Raw genomic sequence first — 20,294 nt, 5'->3', positions numbered from 1 at the left:
AGAAAATGAGTTATAATTTCAGAAGTTTCATGACTACTCGAGAAAAAAATGAAAGACAAATTTTCGAGACTTCTTGCGTCTAAACGCAGGTTGGCACATAGTAAACTGTTTCAATCCCTAAAGCTATGTTATTGGCACAAAATTTATCAAGAATCTCTTATTTGGTTGATACTAACAAAAAAAACTTTAAGAAAGCAAAAACTAATTGTAACGCATTTTAAAAAAAGTCTTATAAATCGTTGAACTATCTTAAAAGAGCTAAAATTACAAAATTAAGATAACTAAACTGCACTGATTGGAGATTTTTGAACAAAAAAATACACTGATCAAACGAAAAAAATTGAAAAAAGAAAATTAAATAATATGCAAAAATTGAAATAAATAATAGAAATAAAACTGACACCATACCAGAAGTTAGATCCAAATCTCGCATTGAGTTTCTTAAAATGGATTTTTCGCACATGTTGATTTTTGCATTTAAATTCGTTTTCCAAACAAAAACCATTCGTTTAAATGGCAACTGCTATATGTGAATCTCTATCAAAAATTCTCTCAGATTTCATTTCATCTTTAAATGAGTTTTGCGAAAATTACATGGTAATCCAAAATTTTTGTGTGTGTAATCCGTATTTGTGTTTTTTTTTGAGCTTGACGAGCTCTTTTGGTTTTAAATTTCTCCAGACCAAATTCTGCAGACAATACATTGTTTTAAAAATTGAATTTTTTCAAAACTTGGAGGGTAAGACCTGAGACTTGCTTAAACGAGCGTGTCAGTCGTTAAAAAACTTAATTGTGCTAAGGTCCAAGGTCTATAAATTAATCATGTATCAAACCTTTGTATGTTGGTTATAAGATACTCATCATATACACAACCAAAACAGTTGACGCATTTACACATTTGAGAGAGCATAGATTCATTTTAAGTTTTATTACATCAAGTGTAGAGTAAAATATCCAATCAATTGAGCAAATCAATATAATCTACGATAAAAAGGAGGAAAAAGGATACTTTGTATTGAAAAAAGAGAATTTCGAAGAGAACCTAAATAGATTTTACTTAAAACTTGCATCAACACAAATTCTCGGCTCAGCATTTCTAGGCAGATCTCGCAATTAGAAAAACCAAATTATGAATTTGAGCCATTCGAAGTTATTAATTGCTTTATTGATAGTTATGGTCATGTACATATTGTTTATCTCAATTGATTTTGAGACAAGGAACTGAAACTGGGCCCCGTGTGTTCTTCTCAACAGAAACTTTTCATTTGGTTGAATAAACTGGGCCAATTTGTTACAATTAACGCGCCATCAATTTCGCGCTATTAACTTGTAAGTAGAGAGTTAATCCGTCTTGGACATCGTTCTAATTTGATTGAAAGAAGCTTGTTTGCCAAACTGATTTCTTACAAGGAGCGAAATCTATCCTTTTATATTTAAAATGGCGTGTGGGGAGATGATTTTCATTAAAAAATTTCAAATTTTAGAAAAAAAATTCTTTTTGTTTTTATTACATTCAATTTTTTAATGTTATTACTGCTCCATAAACCTTCAAGGCAGTCAGAGTTTTCAGGGCTTCGCCCTGGTACGAGCAGTCTTGTTTGATTTTTAATGAAGACATGAGCATTTTAAAACTTGTCCTAGAAAGCTGATTGAATCATTTTAAAAGAACGAAAGAATTCGAAATATGACAAATACACTGCACAGGACAGACCGTGTGAAAAATTTTAAACAATGAACTCTAGTCCTCGGAGACTAACATGCAATGAATAATCACAGCAATTGTTCCGACTTTCGATAAGAAAGTAACGGAATATTTGTGCTCGGGGTGGGTTTTTTTTTCTTCAGACAAATTTCGACTTTTTAACTAGCCATTTTTGACGGAATTTTTTTTACATCATTCGAAAAGTATTGTTGTACTGAGCTCAAATTTGAAACGTTATTTCACGTGTGATTATTTTTTGTAAAGTAACGGGGGTTTAAAGATTGCCATTTTGGCCAATTTGGGACAATTAACGCGCGATATATTTCGCGCTATTAACGCGTAAGCGGAGAGTTAATCCGTCTTAGAAATCGTTCCAATTTGGTTAAAGAAGCGTGCCAATGTGCCACTATTGGTTTGTTACAAGGAGCGAAATCTATCCTTTTGTAGTTTGTATGGCGTGTGGGGGGATGATTTTCATAAAAAATTTCAAATTTTAGAAAAAAAATTTTTCGTTTTGTTTTATTTCATTGAATTTTTAAATGTTAGTACTGCTCCATAAACCTTAAAAGGCAGTCGGAAAATTCAGGGCTTTGCCCTGATACGAGCAGTCTTGTTTCTATTCCATTTATAGTAACGGCTGTAATACTTTTGAAAAACTGACATATCAGATTTAAAAAGAAAATGAAACCCCAAAAATTAAAAGAAAGAAGGAAAAAATAAAAATTAAAGAAAAAGTTAATAGGTAAAAGAAAAAACTCGAAACTTTACAAAACTAACGGAAAATTTTATTAAACATTATGCGATGTTTTTTGTTATTACAGTTGTATAATTTTGATGGGTCAAAATGTCTGATTGGTACACTTGGACATATTTGTCATTTTTATGATCTTATAAATTGTAAAAAAGAAATTTAATCCTGACGATACACAAAATGTGGAAAAACGTTTAAATTAATTCTCAGAAATTCTATCGAAGAAATGTGACTTGGCTCACGTTTCAGACTCATGTGGCGGTTGGGACAAACAATTTTCCATGTAGTACAAATGAGACCTGCACAAAATGGTCCATTGTGAAAAATGTCGTTTTGTTTCATATCTCAGATGAGAACTCCCACCGCTAACGTGGCTATTAGTACTGGTGCTAGATCTATCACCACAAAACGACAGAATGGTTCGAATTGCAACACAGCGTCATTAAGTTTTGAAAATCGTCAACACGGCCAATGGTCAAATAACGAAAAACGCCAAAGATCAAGGATAATTGTAAGCAAGAAAAATCCAGCTGCCTCCCTGAATATTGCTCGCGAGATCAACGATAGCCGACAATCTTAATCAATCAGTTTCATTTAAATTGGTTTTGTTGCTGCATTTTAATACAATTCAAGTTTTGGTGCGCATAGGTCACTAATGATTTCTAAATTTTTGCATTTCAACATCTTAACATTAGAGCTGCAAGAGCAGAAGATACTATTAACACCAAAAGTCTAAATAATCTACTATTTAATACCCCAATAATCTACTATTTTAAGACAGAATTTTTTTAGCCCTAAAGGTTTTCTGTAGACGCCAATGATTGGGCAGATTTTCAAAAATTTATCAAAAACTTATCAAAAATTTTTCAAAAACTTTAACCAGAAAACTATAGAGACCCTATTTAGAAATTTGGCAAATTCGGCAAATTTTCAAAAAAAAACATGTTAAAAATGCCATTCTTGGGCACTTTTACGAAAATTTTGACCAGAAAATTGTGTTTTTTTGACCATTAACAGCGTATGTAGAAAATTATTAGGGTTGGTCGGCCAAAACTGGGTGTCATAAGGTACTACCAAACCCCGTCCTTCTCCCACCTAAATTCGCCCCTGGGATCAGTTACTGGCTTCAGTCTTAGAAATTTTAAGCGAAGCAAGTCTAGAATTTTTTAGATGTTTCATTAAAAAAATTAAGTAGAACCGGCTGCAGTGCAAGAACTAGATACATTTCGATCTTTGGATCAAATAACTTAACAAGTCTTCTATTTAATCATAGCTTGACCAGCTGTTGAAGTAATTCCCAGTGTTGTTCAAAAAATTAGCAAACTCATAGTTAAAAAGAACATTGACTCTTCAAACTAAATGCATCTAAAGAGCACAATTTTCGACTTGTTTTTCTAGCTCTTGAGAAAAATTTTTGAAAATTCTTCAACAATATAATCACGAATAAAAGTTTTTAATTTTGTTACATAGCTCATCCCATCTGACGTTGACGTCTGTTACCTGACATTCATGGAAAATATCACGAGTACAAGGTCCTTCCCCACCTTAAATAGTTTCGCTGGTCTTATCAACTTTGTGAAAGAAAACGCAATTCATAACGAAAACTTTCTTAAAAATGTCTTACAGCTATTTTTCGTGCAGGTTTTTAAAATTAGTACTTGTTCACTGAATATGATCAGAAAATATTTCATGAAATTTGGCTAAAAAACGAATTCATACAACAGAAAAAAGGACGGTGTTGGAGCTGGGTAACGAAGCGGTCGACTTCTTGAAGTAAAAGAGAATTTTTGCTATTAGGACGTATTTATGACCAGTTTCGTTTATAGTGGTTCAATTTTTTGCATTTCGAGTCATTGTGAGATATTTTAAGCGGATAAATACGAAAAATAAAACATCCACAGGGTGTTCAAAAACCTATGACACTTTTGAAAAGGCTGTCATTTTTGACTGTAATGATCTATGAGTCTGACTTTTCGCAGGGTGATAGATGAGATGTGGAACTTTGAGAAAACGTGAACAAATAACAATTTGGAGAAACACAAAAAAATTTTGTGCCCTTTTCTTGATTTTCAATCATGCTTCATTGAATTGTTCACGCCAGTTTCTGCAATCTCGTTCATTTTATCAAGGAAATAAAATTCAGTGATGAGCAGCGCAAATTCATTATCCTCCAGTTTACAAAAGGGATGTCAGCAATTGCTGTCAAGCGAAAATTTCTTGAAACATATGCTATTTGGGGAAAGCAAAAAAGCAAGTTCACTTTGACCGATTTTCAACGTGAATGGCAACTGTTTGAAGACAGGCCTTTAGGACAGGTTACGAATAGAAGTGGTCGACCAAAGATATGAATTGATCATTATCCGAGAGTTGCGAAACACTATAAAAACAACCTCAAATCAAGTTTACGAGAGTCATCAAGGGCACTTGATGTACCCTCAATCAGTTCATGGCAAATTCTGAGGCGAGACTTAAAGCTTGTTCCATTCAAAGTCAACTAACTGCATAAATTAACAGAAAATTATTACGAAATGCGAGAAACATTTTGCTTGTGGTTTTTATCTCAGGCTCGAAACTTCACTGGAAGATTCTCTGGAGTGACGAAAAATGGTGGGTTTTGGACCCAGAGTCGAACAGCCAAAACGATCGGATTTGGGCACGTTGCAACGTTTGTGATATCGAAGAAACTTGTGGAACACCGGTGAGATATCAGGAGATTTTGGTTCCAACAAGACGGCGCAACATGCCATACAATACCTCCAATATTACAGTCTCTACAGACTGTTTTTGGTGACCGTATTATCAGTCGTCATTCCCAAATTCCATGGCCCGCTCAAAGCCCGGACCTTAATACCCTGGACTACTACTTGTTCTGGGGTTATGTTTGTGCTGGAATTAATCTCGAAAAACACAGGACCACTGCCGAATTGATCACAAGCGTTGAAAAATTCTGTCGTGGGATCACACAGGATCAGATTTCAACTGCTACAGCTTTAATTCAAAACGTAATGATCAAATGTCAAGAAAATGGCGGGAAACATTTTCAACATCTTTTGAAATTAAAAATTTTAATCTACATAAAATGTCCACATCTCGTCTATAATGTGTTAGATTTTCATGTGCTCACGTCAATTCAGTTAGAAATGACAGCTTTTTCAAAAATCTCATAAATTTTGGAACACCCTGTTTTTTAGATCACCTTAAAGGCGATTTTGGAGCGTTTTGATTTTAATTTTCTTTTGTCGGTGGAAGCATTTTTCACTTCATTATCAAAGTTTTTTTTCTTTTGAGTAAAAAAACAGAAAATTAATTTTTTTAGTGAACAGTTAACTCAAAAGAAACAAGCTATGTTCTCCACTTAAAAGCTGTACTTTTTCCAAATTTTCTCGAGATCATTTGTCTTGGCTCTAATTTAACTCGAAATTAAGTTCATCATTTTCAAAGAACTATTTTCCATACTTTATTTTGATGTTTTCAGTTGCCTTCCAGATTGATTCTTAATTGAGTTGAACTAACGCACCAAGGTGATCAAAAATCCTATTTCTGATAGTGTAGTGCTGCAATCGAAGTTTGCGAAAATAGTATATATAGCAGTACTACTAGTTGCAGCTATTGTGGCATGCTCGTTTTCTAAGAGACATTAAAATTAAGTGAAAATGGAAAAACTTAAATGGAGCAGTCAAAAGCTGCTTTTGAGTCCAGTTCTCAGAAATATCTTTATTCAGATCTCCACGAGGATGTGTTTCTTTTGAAGGCGGAGCAATAAGCAAAAGGGTCTAAGAGCAGATTGGGTCCAAGAGCAGATAAACAGAAAAGTATTAACTAATACTGAATATTACGGGCAAATTGATTAAATAATTATCAGAATTAGAATGGTCAATAATACAAAAAAAAGTTAAAAATTATTCATGAATTGAATGTTTTTGTCATGCTTTTTTCATTGAATAAATAAAAGATCGTGAATTAATTATTCAAACTACGCATAAAATATTAGTTTCTTTAGTAAAATTGACTATGATTATACTTGATTTACCGATCAGCTTCAAAAAATTATAATTTTCCAGTTTTTCTGCTTTTGGACCAATTCTGCTTTTAGACCATTCTGCTTATTGACTGGCCACCATTTCATTTTCTAGCACTAGATGTGCTTCTAGCCCTATTTGTAATATCTGTCTGAAAATTACATTTTGTTCAAGCTACGCTTGTGGCAAGTTCGATATAACCAACTAGCCTTTCAAAGTTTGATAAAGATAGTTGAGCCAAACTTTGTGCTTCCACTTCAGCTAAATTTATAGGGTGAAGATAAGGAGTATTTAGTTAGCAAAACGATGTCTTTAACTATTGGTTATTGGTCCCTTAGAGGGCTGGGAGAACCAGTGCATTTAGTTCTCGAGTACCTCGGACTTCGCTATGAGAAGAAGACTTACCATTACCATATTGAAGACTTCCAAGAATGGTTCGCAAAGGACAAACTCGAAATTGGAATGGACTACCCCAACCTGCCTTATTTAATCGATGGCGATTTCAAAGTGGCACAAACTCTCACTGTACTGAAGTACATTGGGCGAAAGTATGGACTGTTTGGATCCGAAGACATCCAGAAACTGGCGAAACAGGAAGAAGTGCTGGATAACATCCACTTTCTCAGAGTGGAGTGGGCCATAATGTGCTATGGCGAGGACTATGAAACTAAGAGGGCAGAGTATTATGGAGAACAGGGCATGCGGAACTTTGCAGACCATATGAGTTATTTTGAAAAGGTTCTCGGGAGACAAACATGGTTGGCAGGGGAAAACGTTTTTGTCGGAGATTTCTACATGTGGCATCTCTTGGACATAAACGAACTGTGTGAGCCGACTTGTCTCGATAATTTCCCCAACTTGAGAAAATTTAAAGCAGCGGTCGCAGAACTGCCACGAATTGCTGAATATTTGAGTAGCGACAGATATAAAAAGTTCCCAATTAATGCATCAATGGCTAAATGGGGAGGTGGCAGCGAATGATGGTGTTACTCTAACGAAATACAACTATGCTGAATATAAAAACTACGAGCAAAGATGAAATCTATCTTCTGTTTATAAATTATAATCTTGTTTTAATCGTTTGAAAAATTCCATTGAAGCGCTCAAAACTTAAAAAAAGATACTTTCGAACTTGCTCAAGTAATTTAGATCTTTTAGCTCTAGTTCCCAACGAGCTGCGATTCATATTTGTAATTATCAAGAACTCAATTTTTGAAACACAATTAACAATTTGTACACATTCGCCGAAATTAGAGTCAGTAAGCCTCCTTGTATCAAGACAAAGCCTTTAGACTAAGCCTTCAGACTACCTTCTAAACAGTTTTTTGGAAACACTTAAAAACAAAAACTGATGAAACAATTTTAGAGTTTTTTCTAATTTTAGCCTTCCCCCACCCGCTATATAATATCTAAAATGATGTGTTTAGCGTCTAGTAACGGTGAATTCCCATAGGTTCCAATATTCATAGGTTCCAAAATAAAAAATCAGTCGCATAAGTTCCAAAATTTATCTTCTTGAATTCTGATTGGTTGAAATTTGAGCCAACGAATTTATGGATTGATTGTTAACTGTTCAACCAGCATAAACTCAAGCTGCAGAATAGTGACCGCCGCAGCCGCGCCAACGTGTTGCGAGCTTGCCACCAAAGGGTAGGACTCTATACGAAATTTAGAGCCGGTTATCGCCGCGAAGCGGCGACGCGCGCGTAGCGCGCCCACCGGCGACCTTAAACCGAGACTCGGCTAATGTAGTCTTTTGACCAATTGGAAAGATTTGGAACTTATGCGACTGCTTTTTTATTTTGGAACCTATGGGACTGATTTTTCATTTTGGAACCTATGAATACGCACCTCTAGTAACAAGGAAAAATAACATTTCTGAGTTGATTTCAATACTAGTTCTTACACAAGCAAACTCGAGAGCATTGCTTAATTTATATCTCTCGAGCCTTTTTTCGATACAGTGGGCGGACTGTAGTCATTGAAGTCCGACACCATGTTGTGAAGCTCTCATTCGCTCCCGAGGTTCTATCTGTCTCATCGACTCTGCTAGGTCGGGACGACTACGCTTCTTCTCTTTTGATTCACCAAGGCCAGTCAAGCCAGTCGTTCTGCCCGGTATATCAGTTGATTGAGCAGATACGTCTGCCGGGTACTTTTCATCTTCATCCCCTCCCGAGTCGAGATTTTTCACCTAATTTGAAGCAACATTTGAGCGGTTTCAGCGGTTTTTTTAGACAATTACGCTCAAAATCTTGCTTCAAAATGAGCGGTTTGAGCGATTTTTGAACGGTTTATCTAAAAAAAACCGCTCAAATCTTGTGCGCGTTTTTAGATAAACCGCTCAAAACCGTTCAAACCTTGCGCGGTTTTTGAGCGGTTTTTTTAGATAAACCGTTCAAACCTTGCGCGGTTTTTGAGCGGTTTTTTTAGATAAACCGTTCAAAAACCGCTCATTTTGAAGCAAGATTTTGAGCGTAATTGTCTAAAAACAAACCGCTCAAATCTTACATTTTTTCCAGTGGTTATTTTGCTCGAGCATTTGAAAAAAGTCGCTCACATTGTTTTTGGCCAAGACATCGAAAAAAATATTGCTTGATTTGAGAACGCTCAAACCGCTCAAATCTTACTTATTTTCCAGTGGTTATTTTGCTCGAGCATTTGAAAAAAGTCACTCACATTGTTTTTGGTCAAGACATCGAAAAAAATATTGCTTGATTCAAATAGCCGGAGAAACTAGATTGAATCTTTTTTCAATGTTGTTTTTGAAATTGTATGAAAATTGTTTGATTAGCATTTTTCCATACATTTGATGTAGGCAATAGCATTTTTCCATACATTTGATGTAAGCAATTGCATGATAAGCTTTTTCGGTGTGGGGAAATTTAAAATAAGCATTTTTGGTTGATGGATGTCAACCCGAGGTCACAATACCTTTCCAGGCCTTTTTGTTGGTTTTAATCGGTTTTCTTTATAAGTCCGCTCAAAAACCGCTCAAAAACCGCTCAAATCTTGCTTGAAAAACCGTTCAAAAATCACCGTAAGAAATGAGCGGTTCTTGAGCGGTTTTTTGAGCAAGATTTGAGCGGTTTGAGCGGTTTTTCCAAAAAAAAAACGCCCAAACCGCTCAAATCTTGCTGAAAAACCGCTCAAACCGCTCATATCTTGAGCGGTTTTTGAGCGGGATCTCGACCCGGGCTCTAATACTGGCTCTTCTTTAGGCCTAACCTCTCAGTGGTCTTAATTGACTTTCTACTTAAATTTTCTACGTTTAGCTCATACACATTTCGCCCCTGTTATATCTAGTGGCACATTTCGCCCCGCACACATTTCGTCCCTCACACATTTCTCCCCTCACACATTTCGCCCCTAATAATTTCACACATTTCGCGAAATGTGGGAGGGACGAAAAGTGCTAGTAATTTTCTGAGGGGCGAAACGTGTGAGGAGCGAATTGTGTGAATACCATTCCACTCCGCTTCCTCATTATGATTTATTTTCATCACTTATCAACTTAACACTGCACAAAAAGGCAATACAAGTTAAAGCACTAACAAAAAAAATCCCATGTTTTCAGATTGGGAAAAGAACATCCATTCACCATGCTACGTATTAAGATTGGATATAGAGTCTACAATGTATTAAGATAGAGAGTAGAATTGACAAGGTTTCATGCTTTGTGTGATGATAAGAGAATGTTAAGAAAACTGGTACTTTTTGATTTTGCGTGGAAGTGTCGAGTTTTTTTACAAAATTTTTGGCGCGCGTTATCTAAGTGGTAAATATCAATAGTTAATTACGTGTAGATTGTGGAATGACACTATAATGTTTTTTGGTTCATAGTAAGTCAATGGTAAGAAATTGTTGCGCAAAAAATGAGATCTTCATCAAAAAAATTGAAACTTTTCTAAGAATCTTCAAAATTGTTTTGGTATAATTCGACCTATTAAATTTTTATTAGATGATTTCGCTTTTTAAAACAGTGCTCTATCTATCTGAAACTATGGTGAAACTTAACGGAAACGGAGCTAAAGCTTCCGAAAACTCGGAAAAATTGTCAAACTTCCTAATTTGAAAAAGTTACCTACAAGTCATCAAATTAGTTTCAGTATCTGCCAAAACTTATCTTTTTTACGCTCTATATCTGCTTTTCTACTAATTTTTTTGTCTTAGAGGATATCTATGCTGTAGAAAAGATCAGCTCAAAAACACTTTACATAATTCGATTCTAACTTGGATTTTTATAAGAGTTTAATCAAAATTCATTCAAAAGAGACAAAATTAAATTCGTTATATACAAATCGTTGTTTATTAAAACAAGGTGGTTTCTGAGAAATATTACGTTTTCTGCCAATTTACTATAATCACATATTTTTTCCCAGTTTTTATCACATTTATCATCCTAGTTTCGTACATGAAACAATATCGGAGGATTTTTCTAGAAAAATTGGTGGATAGGTACACTTTTCCAATAATCTGAAATCGCTGCTATAATAATGAAAATTATAATTTGGACACTTTGAAACTTCACAGGTACTACGATGTCTTGACGCATCTTTACGTGTATAGTCTCTGCCACATAAAAAAAACATATAATTTATTTGCGTTTTAAGGCAATGTAATCAATTTGATACAGATTTTACATAGTGTAAACAAATTATCTACAGATTATCTACAGATTATCAACACATTATCTAGAGATTATCTACAGATTATCTACAGGTTTAACTGTATAAAGATTATATACTGACTATATACAGGTCATCTACAGAATATTTACAAACTATCCACAGATTATCTACAGAATATCTACAAGTTTTTTATAAAGATTATATACCGACTACATACAGATTATCTCCAGATTTTATACAGGTTCTAATAGAAAAATTGATTTTTTTGGCAGTAATATTCTCGGTTCTTTTCAGTGACAGCATCATAATTAAAAAAGTGAGAACTTGAAAATGAACAAAAGTAAAAAAACGGCAACTTTCCTGACCAATTGTTTTTAACGTGGAAGGAAATCAGACTGAATTTCATCCGATTTGGTGTAGCTGAACAAAAAAACAACCAATCTGAATGAAACAATCAAATTTTCAAAAACTTTGATATCATCCAATCAGAATCAAGCTTTACGTATCAGGGAGCTTTCAACACTTTTGATAGCAGCCAATCAGAATAAGGCTTTACTTAACAGGGATTTTTCAACAGTTTTGATATCAAGCAGTCAGTTCCGAGCCTTACCTACAACGGAATATTTATACTCTTGTAACAATTAAAATCAATTTTCGCTTATAATGGAACTTTAGGCCATTGTGATATCAACCAATCAGAATTCAGCATTGCATCCTTTGAAATTTTTGATGATAATAACTAAAAGAATGAAGCAATCACAGATATAAATTTTATCAAAAATTAATAGAAAACCTATCACTCAAAAATTATGTTTTTACTTGGTCCCTTCATTTTAAGGGTATTCTCTTGGTTTGTTATTTGAGTCTTCGTCGTCCAATCTTTAGTTATTGTAATTAAAAACTTTGCTCATGAATCTTCGGATTCATTCTTTTTATCAAACAGTCTCTCCAATTTTTCTTACTCTCCAACTAAAATATTTTTGATAGAATCTTTTTTCTAGCTAAAATACAAACTTTTTAGGATTATCAGCAAGAACAACATGTTTTTAAATAAAAACACTTGAAATTTTTTAAATTTTTTGAAAGATGATTTTGTTATTAAGTGATTTTTCATTAATATTTCGGAAAATTGCATTATTTCATTGGCTGATATGTTTTGATGTGACCAATCAAAATCTCAAATTATAAAAACAATTAATGAAAACAATCTTTCGTATACAGAAAATTGTTAAATTTTTTTCTACTATAATTTTATTCTCAAGTAAATAATTGTTCAAATGAGACAAATTCTGAACGAAAACAATAGTAGAACAAACTTTTTAGTAATTTCTTTTGAATATCCTGAAAAAAAATTAGCTAGTATTTGGTTCAAGTACTATGTCAATTTTGATTAAATTGTATGTTTTGTCCGAGTTTTTCTTTCTGTTTCTAGCTCTAAATGTCTGCTTCAGCGCGAAAAAAAATGTTTTGAACCAAAAATATTTTAATTACCAAGCATTCAAAACATCACAAAGCGTTACTCAGCAAACTAAAGTCTTTCAAGATTTGGGTGAGTTCTTTGATTTCAATCAAAGTATAATTGACATAGGCAACTTGCTTCAAGTCTCCGTTTTCCTTTGCATTGAAGAGTCGAATCTGAATCTAGGGCGGCTTGTTCAGACTGTACTTCTTGAGTGTGACACACACCCTCCTCATGCCGTATGTTGCTATTTCGTATACTCTATTACAGATGTCCAGCATCTGATCCATTATTGATTATTTGTACATAGTAACACAAGATTATTGCGTGTCTAAACGATTCTTTTTGTTTCTTGGAGGGCTGCAAATTTCAACTATTTTTAATAGAAACCTCGTTCAATCAAAATATTAAGAGATTAGATAAATATCAAAAGACTCATCAAGAAATTGACTGTCTTTACATTTTGTAAGAACACAGATTTTACACAAGCGGATGTTGCATCGAGCGGAGAAGAATTCAATCGGCTCATTCGAGAAGTTCAAACGAACAAGGAGTGGAGAGAAGCAGAAAAAACACCAAGCATTGCAAGGAAAAGTTTCGTTCGGAAAAAGTTCAAGAGACATTATCTAAGTTCTGAACAAAAATTTGCTTCCACCCAAAATCTTGGTTCAGCGTTTCTGGACAGAATTATTATAGTTCAAAATTCAAAATATGAATTTGATTTTTGGAAAAGATTTGATTGTTTTGTTGATGATCATGTTTCTTTACATAATAATTATATAAGCTTTTTGATGAAAAAATAAACGTACTTCAAGCTTTTTTTTAGTAGTTTCCACTGTTGAATCATTATAAAAGAAGAACTTGTTCCAAAAAATTCAATTCGATATGAAGTAAATGTAGCCATCAAGCAAATAGGAAAATTCAATAAATGTTTAAGAAAACTAACTTCTTATTCAAACAAATTTTGATTTAATTTTCGAGTTTGTTGTCCTTATTTCTTCATGTGCCAGACCACGTTTTTTTCTCAAGCTTGTATTTTCTATCACTAAGTGTTTCAATTGTTCGCCAATCGTGCAGGGGATTTCTGAAACACTTCTTCGGATCTCTGTAGAAGATGTCAAACTCAACCATTTCTTCAAAAATGGTCATTCGTAGTTAATGTTCTCTTGTAAGCTAATGAAAACTATTTCCGGATCCCAGATCCACAATTTCACCAAAACGTTTTTCTTTTGAATGAAAATCTGTTTTTTTTTCTAAAAGGTGACATACACAATGCTACTTCTTTTCTAAGTTGATCACCTTAGAAGTTGTTGTGGAAGTCCAATTAGATGATAATATAAGGGACATTTGTAGAATTTGGAAGATTCTAGAATTTAATATGTAAGGATATCTCAGAAAGATCTAAGCGCTAGTATATAGATTCTAAAAGTTAAGGACGTCTTTTTCTCTGGTGGAAATGTTCACTGTTCTAGGAGTTTTATTGGCTCAGTTTTTGATTAATTTACAAACGTGTTGCCAAAAAAATTTTCAAAAGACAGCATCTAAGCTCTATTCAGAAGCTTGCATGCACCCCGACGCTCGGCTTAGCTTTTTTGGAATGTACTCACTTATACTTTGATTTGTTGAAAATTTTTGATTGTTACCTTGATCGTTCTGAAAAAGGGAATGAGTCAATTTTTCTTTAACCCCTAATGTTTGTAAAACTTAATAGTGTTTCATTTTAAAATTGAAATTTTATGTTATTTTTAACACGTATGCAAAAATTAACACACACTTCTGTTGCAAGATAGAAAATTTGATTTGGTTTTTTTACACGTACACAAAGTGCATAAATACTCAGGAAACTCTTTGTAAAATGAAAGTTTTTCTTTTTATTTTTTCAAAAAACATACAAAAACCTAATTTCATTTTTCTTTATGCATATTTAATTTAAAATTTAATTATGACAAACTTTTTTTAATTATTGATTACTTTGAGTTCTATTCCCTATCCTAATACCTTGTTTTCCTGATGTTTTTGATCGAAGTAAATGCAAAAACTGGATTTCTCAACGATCAAATTAAGAGCAAAGAACGTCATAAATTTTGATCAAAACATTGAGAGAAAAAGTTGTTACCGTTTTCTATAAAATGCGGAATAATTCAATTCAATTTTTTTTAAAAATCAAAATTTCCTTTGATTTTGTAACATTTGTACGGAAAATGTTATGAAAAAACTTTGCAACATGCAGAAACTGTTTTGGTTTTTTAACAAGTGTGCGAAAAAATGTATGAATTTTTTGGGTAAGATTTAAGTTATTGGTGTTTTTTCAAAAATTATATGCAAAATTCCAGTTTTTTGTTTCTATTGAAAATGCGAAAATCTTCTTATTTTGTTGTATGAAACATTTTAAATTAAAGCTAAGAAACATTCCATATTGATGGTTTTGAGTGCTATTTGTTATTTTAATACATAGTTATCATACAATTTCAAACATGCAAGAAAAGAATTTTTTAATGATCAAATTTAGAACAAAGACATTCATAAATTTTATTTGTGAATGTCTTCGTTCTAACAGTGCAAGAAAATCATTTTTTAGTTTTTTTTAAGTTGCGAAAACATTTATTAACTTTTTTCTTAACATGAACTGATTTCTTGATTTTAATAACATGTGAGCTAAAAACAATGCGAAAAGTTTTGAATGGTGCAAAGTTTTTGACAACTTTTTAACATATGTGCAAAAATTGTGATGACTTTTTTAATCATATGTGCAAAAAATTTTGCTTGGTAGGGTGTTTTGAGGCATTGTTTCAGAGAACCATTCATCTTCGTCTATTGCGATGGGGTTTTTGGCTGATCCTGCTTCCTCTCAAGGAAGGAGGAAGTCGTTGAATAGTTGAGCCCCATATCTGGAGTCAAGAACCGCGGGATAGTCCATCTCAACTTGTTTTGTAATCTGTGACATCATTCCAAGCTGATTCTCGGCTATGGGAACCTGCATCTGGGGATGTTCACTGAAGTCTCTGCTCATGAATTCAGTTATGTGCCACACTTGAATTGTGACATACATTTAAGCTAACAAAATCCGAGTGACTGACTCGAGAAACTTGATTGCCATCATTTCTGGAAAAAAAAGACCAGGTACGTGAATTTGTTCTTCCCAATAGAGAGGATCATTGTGGGAAAGAAGTTACTGAGCGAAGGAATATGGAACAAGGAATGTGACCGATTTAGAGCTGAGAGACTAGCTAGTTGACGGTAGTAAAGTTGAAAATAAAATGAATTTTATTTAAGAGTCAGGGGTGTTTTCAACTCAAATGTGTGGATTTAGCCAATCAGAGTAGGTTTTCCGTACATATACAGTAGTCATGTACAATCAGAGTTCAGCTCCTTTTTATGGAAAAATTATATTAAAGTCGTATCCAATCAGAACTAAAATTCAGTTTAACGCACTTTGTTCAATTTGTCGTTTCCAATCACCAAAACTGTTCGTTTATCTAAGGTTGTCGCAACCAATTACAAAAAATTTCACTTTTTAAGAACTTAAACCTTTCAAATAAGCAAAACTATTCACGAAAGCAATCGCAAAATATGACCATAAGTTGTTTGCTTTATAAATGAAAAATATTGCGACATGGGTAATGAAAGAAAGAAAATGATTACAATTAGCATTTCCACAAATTTTCTCAAGATTTTTTTGTAAATAATCAAGGAATTTTGTTGATTTTTGAGTCGACTATTAGGTTCTCTGATTTTGATGTGAATTTGAGATGATAGCTCACAACTGAAGAATTTTTCAAACAATTCTATGGAAATGTTTTTTCAAACCTTGTCCAGTAAGATTTCGAATTTTAAAAATTTTCAAAGAAATAAATTTTTCGCCTGGGAGATTCGACAATATTGGGATTTTGGTACAAAAAATAAGAGTCTTTGAAATATTATTATAGGATTTTTTATTAACTTTAGATTTTCCAAACTTAATAAGATTTCTTAACTTGTCAAGTGTAATTCAGCCGTAGATATAACGCTTTGATTTTCAAAACTCGGTTAAAGTAAACTCTCTGATTAAGTAAGTTTCCTGAATAGGCCTTTGCTCACTCAGAGAACTCTATTTTGAACAACATAAATTTCCAAAAATTGTGAAAAAGTTAAGAATCAACATCTATTTCATCAATAAGGAAATCAAACAAATTATTTCTTTTATCTTGTTGAATAGTTCGAAGAAATTCAAATACTTCTTAATTGATATTGTTCAAATAAAGATTATATTTCATCCAAAATTATGTCTAGAAACTGCTGACTAGTTAGGAAATTTTCCGGAAAACTCTACAACCTTCAAAGGAATGTTTCGTAGGCGAAGACGTTAATATCATAGAATGAAAATTGCTTGGGTGTTGACGTTACTTCTATTTAACAAATGACGTCCTCACCATAAAAGGAAAAGTGCGTAGGTGTTGACGTTATTTATATAGAAAAAATGACGTCATGACCATAAATGGATAATTGCCTTTGCAATGAAGTCATTGCTAGTAAATATGCTTTTTTATTGAGTTAAATCAAAAACTTAGTTTGCCAATCTGAAACAACCAAGTGAATTTAAGTTGAAATGTTACAATTCGGTTCTTTGCGAAAAATAATTTTTTTTTCATTCATTCAAGTGGTAGTTTAACTTTTTATTTTTGGAAAAGTTTTAAAGTCCCAGTTTAATTTTTCAATTTTTAGATAACGCCTGCTTTTAACCGAAACGAGGAAGTAAAGTGTGGAGAATGTGGAAAATTCATGTTAAGGCGCATGCAGCTCGACACCTGAAGCATTGTTCTAGACGAGTTATTTCTTGTCCTGATTATAAGTAATTTATTTATAATCAGCAAAAAATGATTATATCATATTGCTAAGAAGTATGCTCAACCAAGTTCTAAGCAGTCGACGCTTTGTCCTTGTGAGCAAGAGTTTCCAACATACTACTCTCTGCAACAACATCGGAAAAAGGAACATGGTGCTAAACAACGCAAACCTATTGATGCGGTGGCTGACTTGAACAAGACTGCTGAGGAAGAAGGGGAGCATGATGAAAAAATGAGGGGAAAACTTAGTTCTTGTCACCATATTTTAGTAGATACGGAGATGGAAAATGTGAGACAAAAATTATTTACATTCTAAATGTCCAAGTTAGGTACTAAAATAAATTACAAAAAACTTGAAGATTTGCCGCTGAAATTAACATTGATCTGGGGTTTGTTTTTTCAAATATTACGACTGGTGAATATCAATAATTCCACGCTCATGAAAAAGATACTTTGTATTAAAAAATCTGTTTGCTGTGCGCTAAAATAGACTTAATAAGAATTCGAGGGATAACAATTGATAACAATTCGAAATTTAATCAAATTCGTTTAATAAGACATACTCAAGTGAACTGACCTTTATCTAACAAAGACATGAAACCTTACAAAGTTCATTTGTGTTTTTTAGCGCCTTGGCAATGTACATGAACGGACACAATGATCTCGACTCTTTATATCTGCTATTTATGTATCTGCTTGTTATGGTGTAGCTATTTATGTAGCTGACTTTGAGAACTAAGGCCAGTCCGTATTGCTAAGAGCACAAGAGGTGCAGAACCGAGAAAAGATATTATGTTTCAGTTAACTTCTATTTTCTTATTGAGTTATCACCTTAGCCGCCAATCCGTACGGATTCAGTAAAAATCATACAACACGGCATAGCATGGCGCAGCCAGCAGTATACAAAATCCCGCTGAGCATCCCACCATTCTGGCAGAAGGCAACACCGGAACCGCCAATGGAATGGCCAAAATGGACAGTTATGATGGAAATGGCCGTCCTGGCTAAAGACGGTATAGAAGTGCGAACTCTACTTCGTGCAAGACCACGAATTAAAGAACCAACGGAACCAATTTACGAACTTGAAGTTAACAATGAAACCGAGATAGAAAACGGAAACGAGATTTACAAAACAAGGAGAAAAAAGTTCGAGAAAGAGGACCACTTTGCAACAATTTCAATTAGGACAAAGTAGATGCCAAGTGAGAAGTTATATCTTCTGGTGATTAGGGGCAGAAGGTCAAAAGCAGCTACAACAAAAACGCCCGGGACTTGAGATACATACAATATCAATAAAGAATTGATCCAAATACTGGAAGACATTACTGTGACAACGCGGATATTTTTTTTCCAAAGATATAACTTCATCTGTAGAAAAAAACGGAAAAAATAATCATTTGAACAATTCTATGTGGCACGAACCGACTGCGGTGCCAGAGAAAAAAAGAATGGGTCCGCGACATGTCCAATAGACAAATGAGAAAATCGCCCAATTGACAGATGAAAAAATCACCGAAGTACTACTAGCAGAAACAACGTCGCCACAAAGTTTCTAAGAATTTGCGATAAAAAAACACAGAAAGAACACAGTAGGACCATGAGGACCAATCCATTCGGTCCATCAGGAAGCTCACCGACAATTGAGCAAAAATCCATCCATGGGAAATATACAGCCACGCGGTAGAGGAAAGGTTTCAAAATTGATCGACATTTCGGCCCTAACCACTTACAATCTTGTCCGGCTAAAGATAAAAAGTGTTAGCCACGCGGTAGAGGAAAGTCTTCAAAATTGATCAAAATTTCGGCCCTAACCATTTACAATCTTGTCCGACTAAAGGTAAAAAGTGTTCTAATAGTGCAAAACGAGGACATTTTGCAAAAATATGTAGATCAACAAATGTAAATTACATGCAAGAGTCAAGCTGAGATCAATCAACTGGATAAATTCAAATTCAGTAGTTAAGGTAAAAGTCTGAACCAACGAGTACTGGAAGATTCCGGGGATAGACCAATGTAGAAAGACAGGGGAGTAGTCAACAAAGCAGTCAACCTCACATCTACAAACACGCGACAACCATTTTGCGAAAAAAACTGACACTGACACTTCCACACAAAACTCAAAAAATAACTTTTTCTACCATTCTCGTATCATCACAAAAATCATGAAACCTTACCAATTCTATTCCCTATTTTGAACCATTGTGGACTCTTTACCCATTATTAACATATAGCTTGGTGATCAGATGTTCTATTCCCTATCCTAAAACATTAGGGTCACCAGGGACCTCCCTCCAACCCCCTCCCCCCCCCCCCCGGTTCAGCTTCAACACCTACTACTTATCAGTCTATCAAGAAAAATGGCCTTTTCCTGCGCAGAGTAAAACTCGGTGGTATGGTTTTTTAATTGTCTTTTTGGGTGCCTACAAAAAATCTTCGCGCAGACTTCAAACAAACGACAAATCAGATAGATTCAGATAAACCCCTCCGGATGATGCGGCAAGAAATTTGGCGTGTTATAATGGAAAATACATAATTCGAAAAGGACGACTGATAATTGCGATAGAATCTGGAGGTTGGACGGTGCAATTTGCCCCATTTATTATTTTAGACGACCAACAACCGGACGTAGCATTCTACCAAAAAATGGAACCGCACCGGTTCAAGAAAAACCAAAACACAATCATATCCTAAAAAAAAACAAAATCAAAAATGCGGACAAGGTATTAGAACAATGGGTAAAAAAAAACTTCAAGAAACTGTGCGTTTGAATTGGAAAATCAAAAAACCAAGGAAATGCAATTCATAAAATAGGTAACTAAACTCCTATACAACAGGGAGGAAGAAGGGTACCAATTCCTCTCCAGGAAGGGGTTGATAAAATTTAAACAAAATGATCGATCAAAAACACA

The 20,294-nt window shown here is 34.0% G+C and overlaps 2 protein-coding genes across 3 annotated transcripts in view; one reads left to right on the top strand and one right to left on the bottom strand.

The window, feature by feature from the left end:
* Positions 1-20,294, bottom strand: part of LOC134845638 (lysine-specific demethylase 6A-like) — a 438,371-nt gene that overhangs the window by 39,921 nt on the left and 378,156 nt on the right. The gene's annotated exons all lie outside the window — the stretch shown is intronic.
* LOC134856804 (glutathione S-transferase Mu 6-like) lies at positions 6,658-7,681 on the top strand. The gene has a single exon (XM_063873084.1). It carries the CDS (start codon positions 6,779-6,781, stop codon positions 7,451-7,453), a length of 675 nt encoding a protein of 224 aa, XP_063729154.1. The 5' UTR covers positions 6,658-6,778; the 3' UTR covers positions 7,454-7,681.

This window comes from Symsagittifera roscoffensis, chromosome 1 (assembly GCF_963678635.1).
Source record: "Symsagittifera roscoffensis chromosome 1, txSymRosc1.1, whole genome shotgun sequence".
Taxonomy (NCBI): Eukaryota; Metazoa; Xenacoelomorpha; order Acoela; family Convolutidae; genus Symsagittifera; species Symsagittifera roscoffensis.
The sequence above is the reverse complement of the archived record's forward strand: the minus strand, read 5'-3'. Positions and strand labels throughout refer to the sequence as shown.